Raw genomic sequence first — 7,085 nt, 5'->3', positions numbered from 1 at the left:
ATGGACCAAGGTAGAAAGGTCAGGAAGAAAGGAAAGGACACAAATGAAGAAGAGGGACAGGAAGAGTAGAAGGACAGTGAGATTAGAAAAGATATGAAGAGAAATAAGACAGGACAAGTAGACAAGAACTAAGAGGAGATAAAAGGACGGGGGGGGGGGGGGAAAAAAANGGAGAGTAGAAAGGACAGAAAGAGTGGAACGGACAGGGAGAATAGAAAGGACAGGGAGAGTAGAAAGGACAGGGAGAGTAGAAATGACAATGAGAGTAGAAAGGACAGAAAGAGTGGAACGGACAAGGAGAGTAGAAAGGACAGGAATAGTAGAAAGGACAGGGAGAGTAGAAAGAACAGGGAGAAGAGAAAGAATAGGGAGAGTAGAACGGACAGGGAGAGTAGAAAGGACAGGGAGAGTAGAAAGGACAGGGAGAGTATAACGGACAGGAAGAGTAGAAAGGACAGAAAGAGTGAAACGGACAAGGAGAGTAGGAAGGACAGGAAAAGTAGAAAGGACAGGGAGAGTAGAACGGACAGGGAGAAGAGAAAGGACAGGGAGAGGAGAAAGGACAAGGAGAGTAGAAAGGACAGGGAGAGTAGAACGGACAGGGAGAGTAACATTTTGTAACATTCTATTAGTGAAAATTCAAATCTTATAAATGTTTCTTGGACATTAAAGGTTTTTGATTTGCCATTGTTTAATGAAAGTGAAACCCACTAAAACTACTGAAAAGGAAGACGACATTGAAGAAATTTTACAAATGCATTTTCTGTTATAAGTAAATAATTTACTAATGGCAAAAAAATCAACTTATTAAGTGGAACAGGTCTGTGAACACAATTGCTGTGTTTCATGTTTATTTGACAAATTGAAATCATAACTTCAGTTGGCATGGTTCATGTTTTAGGTTGAACAATTTAGTAGATTCTTACTAAAATGCAAAAATATTTTATCAATTGGAAAATGCGTGTTATGTTTTATTCATCAATAGATTTTTATGAAACTTTAGAAAAGAATTTTTGTGTTAAAAAAGATTTAGCATTTGTCTTACTTTATTTGATATTTTTTAAACCCAACCATGAACCCTGAAAACATTTTCATTGTGGTTTGTAAACTAAAGTGTCCCAAAACATGTCAATTTTTAAAGCTCGTCAAATACATGATGATAATTTCAAGTGATCCTCCATTTAAAGAGGGCCATGCTCGATTCCCAATGGTAGCGTGTATACCTTTATCTGATTGATGATTTGAAAATACCAGCGTTTTCCTATCTTGTAAATGCATGCTGGACATGCTACTCCATAAATGGAAGGTGACTTGAAATTACGTCTCTAGTCCCTTTGAGACACACCCTTGAGTTGAAAGTCTAATGCTAACAATTTTCATTCACAAATTTTTAAAAACCGTAAAAATAATAATGTCATAACATCTTTATATTGCATATTCTTCTACAAAATCTTTAAAAAGGTAAACAATACGTTCAGCAACATACAGGGTGAGTAAAAATGGGATTATAACACAATTTTTTTTGCATGGTTCATGTTTTAGGATGAAAAATACTAAAGTAGGAATGTAATTATCACGGAAAAAATCTTGTAATGCTTTCATTTAGAAACAATATTACTTTTAATGAATTGTAACGTAAGAAACGTTAAGGCCTGAACATTTTAATACAACGCAACATATAGAGCATTTTTTCAAAACGTTCTTAGAAACAAAACGAATAAACAGTCTTGATTGCCAGTTGTAAAAAAGTGTAGCAAAAAAGGTTTCACAATGAAGTTTCGATAAATCGTAACGTTGTTGACGAATAGAAACAAGATTCTCAAGTTGAACAGACACACAACAGAATAACCCCCCAAATCAAAATCGATAATGAAGAATTCTCTGTATTTACTGAAAAAAATTATATAAATGATAACATATAAAAACTGTTACAATGAATGTTTATAATGAAAAAATTCTTACGATCTTTTTGTTGATAACAAAGGGGTTAAGTAGTTGGACAAGTACTAAGACGTTTTTAATAAATGACAATTAATTATTAACGAAAGTCACTAATTCTTTATATGAAATATTCTTTGTTTAGCTTTTGAAAATAGATGGATTCACAATGCTTTAGGTTGTTTATATTCCGACAGGGAGAACAAAGAAACCGGAGGTTGAAATTAATTGGTTTGGTTTTGGTGTCTACGAGAGGGAATCTAAGTTAAAGATGACTTTACACGGAGCATAGTTAATGGTTGACACTGGCCCCAGACAGGGTTCGAGGGTGTTAGGGTAACATACAAGAATTAAAAGGATAACCATTAACAATGTAGTTTGAATGATTGATAGTTACTAGATTGATTGATTGAAATAAACAGATGTAATGCTATAAGGTACATGTTTCTATTGTAGTTACATTAATAAATACTGTATTTAACAGGCAAATAATTGATGAGATTAAAACAATGAAGTAAAATGAATGCATGCTGCACATTCTCCTGTGAATTGTTTGCCAAAATAATTTAAAGGAAGAGTAAAAAAATCAATATGTAAACTGAGAATGAGCTGAGATCTCGATCATAAATTAAATTAAAGAGTTAAATGAAGGAATTAATTAAAATTGAAGAGATTATTATTTAATTTAGTATAGAAATGCAAGTGATTGCGTCAACTTCAAGAATCATTAATTTTAATGTTCTTTCTTTTGTATTTTTTAGGGAAAATTTAATTTAATTTAATAGAAACGTTTTCCTGTGTGTGTTCTAAAAAAAGAAATTAAAATGTTTTAATAGTTGATTCCTGCGTTGGTGCTTGGTATAGTTCTATTGATTGAGTTCGTTGAGATCTGGATGAAACTCATCTTGTGTAGGCTCTGGTCTGGATCTCAGAGCTGGAGCTAGATTTCCTGAATTGACGGGAGTGTTGGAATAGTTCTGGGATTCTGGTCTGGTGGGAGTAACTGGAGTGGTTGTAGGGTCAGATTGGACAGAAGCTGGGATAGGTGTGAGGTTCAGGACAGGTTGGAAAGCTTTGTTCTCCCCCTGTTTCTCTTCCTGACCTTGAAATTTCTCTCTGAAGCTCCTGGGTTTCCTCCTGTTTCCTTTCCTGTTGCTTTGGTTCTGAACCCGTGCTTCCTGGTTCTCCTCCTGATTTCTTCTAGAAGAAATTGAGGTTACTCCTGTTTCACCTCCTAATTTCCCAGGTTTTCCTCCCAATTTCCTTCCGGAGGTTTTTGTTCCCCTCCTGGTTCTATTCCTGTTGTCTTGGTTCTTTTCCGGGTTTTGAACAGGAAGATCTGGTTTCCCACCTGTTTCTTTTCCAGATTGCCAGGTTGACCTCTTGATTTTCCTGGTACGATTGGAGGAAGGGTCGAGAGGCTCCACCCAGGTGACGATGTTGAAGGGGACAGATCCGTACACCATGTATCCCTGGGTCAGGTTGCTCCGGTACAGGGCCATTCCCTGTGAGTCACATTCAATCTCTGAAGGGAAGAATTAGTTGTTATCGCCGCCAAGTAGAATTTCTACTTGGCCTGTATGCTGAGAGGTCAAAGTCTCTGTGAACGACCTCCACTTGTGAGGAACTGAAAGTGAAAATCCAGAACCGTTGTTGAGGTTGTCCTCTATTGTTGCTAGCTTCAGGGTTTTCCCGAGTAGCTTCAGCTTGACCTCAGTGGTGAGGATAACTCTTGCCTTCCCTGAGTAGGTCAGCACTCTCATCTTCCAAGGGAGTACATGTATTGGGGTATGGTCAAAAGAGCTGACTGGGAGATGAGGCTAAGTTGACAGCCGATGTCATACTGGATTTCTATCTTCGTCCCACCCAGGTTCAAGGTTTCGACTGGTTAGCGCTGACCGTGGGGACCGTGATGAAGTGGGCCTGGTTGCTGTGCATGCAAGCCCTTTTGTTCACCAGGATTCCATGCTGCAAGCATACCTTGGGACACACTCTGGAGGTTCCGTTCGTGAGAGTAAGCTTACACTTATAACTACTGCCGTGAGCTTGAGTGCAGGTGAAACAGAGGTTGTTTTCGGCGATCACTTTGATGATCTTCGGTGAGCTCAGTTTACCAGTTCCACAGTACTTGCTGAGGGAAAAGTGATTGGCTTCAAACCCCATTATTGTACACATGCACAGGGTTTAGGAGGACGGAATCTCTATGGGTCAGAAGAATTCAGACCACTTTGACCCCTATGTTTGAGAGAGCGAGGTTGAGGTAATAGAGATAAGGAGTAGATTGATAATTCTTCTCCAATTCGTCCACAAATTGGGCTAGGAATAAAAACGTGGCTGGAGGTCAGACATTGTCTGGACACTGTTTGCGGAATTTGGAGAACTGATCGTTGAAAGTTGGCCTCACTTCCATGGGCAGGCTTTTAATAATATTCTGCACCAGAGACTGGGTGAGGGCAACGCTGTGAAGGTTTTCCATGTTGTGGAAGTTCTCCATGATGTCCAGGTTGGCCTGTAGGGCCTTAATCTTGGGGGAGAGGTCCTCAGCTATTTCCTGGACCGACTTGTAGCAATGGAGGAGGTTAAATGTTTGGTTGACATCTCTCCCAAAAATATCTATGCTTCCGAACTCTTCTATCAGCTTGACCTTGATGGTGGGCCAGTCAATGATGTTGTTGAAAGGTCCTCGTTTAGCAAGAGGGATGGCTTGGAAAGTGAGGGCCACTTTGACAACATCTTCAGCTTGAAGGGTCAGGTTGAATCCGTTCAGGATGGTCGACAACCAGGGGTAGAAGTCTCCAGATTTGCCGCTCCAGGTTGGTGTATCAAGCTTAGGAGGTTTGAAACTAGCACGAGGTTGTTGATTGTGCTGTAAGGGGGGGGGGGGTCAGGTTTGGTGGTGGATGAGGAGTAGTGGATGGCGAGGAGGTCTGAGGCGGTCTTGCAGGCGGCGTCAAGGCGGAGCAGTCATACATAAGGAATTCAAGGTTAGATTCCAGTGTTTTCTGGAGCAGTTTCTTGGTCATTTCCATCACTTCAATGTTATTCTGCTGAATTGCTGTACAGAGTTGGTGAGTAAAGAGTAGGATGAGGTGATTAGGGGGGGGTTGAGGAAGGTTGGCAGAGGGCGGAGGGGGGTGAGCTGAGTTTGTAGATGTTCAGTTCCTCGTCTAGATTGCTGACATGGTTGGTAGGTGTAGGGCATATCATACATCCTTGCATTCTGCAGGGATTGTTTCTTGTACATCTTTGAACTTCCTGATGAGGGGTTTCAGGAGGAAGGTCATTGAGAGTAGTATCCTCGTGTAGAGGAGTAGTTGGATTCAACTCGAGGTTTCTTGAAACTTCGTCGCTTCTTAGATCGAAATGTTGATGGATAGAAACAAGATTCTCAAGTTGAACAGACACACAACAGAATAACCCCCCAAATCAAAATCGATAATGAAGAATTCTCTTTAAATCCTGAAAAAAATTATATAAATGATAACATATAAAAACTGTTACAATGAATGTTTATAATGAAAAAATTCTTACGATCTATTTGTTGATAATAAAGGGGTTAAGTAGTTGGACAGTACTAGGAGGTTTTTAAACTTCTGAAATAAATGACAGTTAATTATTAACAAAAGTCACTAATTCTTTCAATGAAAATATTCTTTGTTTAGCTTTTGAAAATGGATGGATTCACAATGCTTTAGGTTGTTTATATTCCGACAGGGAGAACAAAGAAACCGGAGGTTGAAATTATTTGGTTTGGTTTTGGTGTCTCCGAGAGGGGAACTAAGTTAAAGACGACTTTACCAGAGCATAGTTAATGGTTGACAAACGTAAGTAAAGTTGCAATCTATATACTAGTTTGTCTTGTCTGTCTGTTTGTTTGTTTGTATCCAATAAACGTCAACACGGCTGAACTGATCGGGCCATCACGGGACCACAGGGAAGGTTTATGAATGATAAAATTTTTAAAAATTTAAGGTTTTTGATTTTGTAAGAATATTTAAATTCTTGAAAATCCGCGAATTTTTTTTTAAAAATCCGCAAAATTTTTTTCTTTATTTAAAAATTTAAACAAAAAGAACATGTTCACAATTAAAATAGAAGATGGGTGCGAAGCGCCCTAAAAGCCTAGAAAGAAGGGCGTGACGGCAAATTGAATTAAGTTTTGGATCATAAACCGGGTTCTGAGACCTGTGAGATTAAAATTAAGATTGAACTGAAAGTTTGGGGGTTCTGGTCTTTGTGATCATTCCGTACTTGTCAGTTTATGCTGGAAATTTCCGGAGTGTGGAGGAGTAAGGAATCCCTTGGGGCTTTGTTCTGAAAAGCTTAAATGGTTAACTGGATTTTAAATAAATCACAAAGTGAGTTTCATCTAAACTGAGATTAAATTAACCTGAACCATGCCAAGGGCAATGAGAAAACGGTCTACTTCAGAAGGGGAGGGAGATAGATTGAGCAGTACCTTGAATTTACCGAAACCTTGTCAATCAACAGGGTTAATGAATTTAATGCTGAATGTTGTGTTCCACTCCTCAGATTAATACCACGGGGTTTATTGATGATAACTTTGAGAATAACCAGGGTAATTGTTTGGAATCTAGAATCAGGACCAGAGCCAGAGGCAGGTCTAGTTCCATCGATAGAAAACTAAGAGAAGATTTTAATCAGCTTAGAAATGAGATTCTTAAATGGGGGGAGTCAGTCTACAATTCTGCCTTTGATGTGGGTATCATTGAGAGGCAACAAAACTTATTTCATGCAGAAATAGATCAGCAAATCTTGGATGTTTTATTGAGATGGGGGGATTTATCTTTAGTGGGGGAAATGGCCAGCCTTAAGGATAGATTGAGTGTTATCTGGAGGAGAGCTAGGCAGGTGTCCAAGGAGCAACAAGAAGAATCCTATAACCCTGACAGGTCAAGGCCAGCACAGATGACCAGCACCAATCGTCATCAAGGAGTAGAGCTAATGATGAACAAGATCATGTGTTTCATGATGAACCAAATCAGAGAGAATCTTATCAACAGGATGTAGTGGAACCCATTTACAGGGGGAGAGATGGATCAAATCTGAATAGGGATGATAATCCAGTTATACTTGGTTCAGGACCTTTATCATTAGGACCTGGATCTGATCAACGGATTCACCCT

The 7,085-nt window shown here is 39.1% G+C and overlaps 1 protein-coding gene across 1 annotated transcript; it reads left to right on the top strand.

Moving 5' to 3' along the window:
• LOC111708670 (TRAF3-interacting protein 1-like) lies at window positions 1–621 on the top strand. The gene is made up of 2 exons (XM_023482109.1): window positions 1–65; window positions 207–621. The coding sequence occupies exons 1-2, from the start codon at window positions 1–3 to the stop codon at window positions 619–621; spliced, it is 480 nt and encodes a 159-aa protein (XP_023337877.1).
• Window positions 622–7,085: the final 6,464 nt, after the last annotated feature.

The sequence above is a fragment of the Eurytemora carolleeae genome, unplaced genomic scaffold (assembly GCF_000591075.1).
Source record: "Eurytemora carolleeae unplaced genomic scaffold, Eaff_2.0 scaffold882, whole genome shotgun sequence".
Classification (NCBI taxonomy): domain Eukaryota; kingdom Metazoa; phylum Arthropoda; class Copepoda; order Calanoida; family Temoridae; genus Eurytemora; species Eurytemora carolleeae.
Note: the sequence above shows the minus strand (reverse complement) of the source record. Positions and strands in the feature narration are given on the sequence as shown.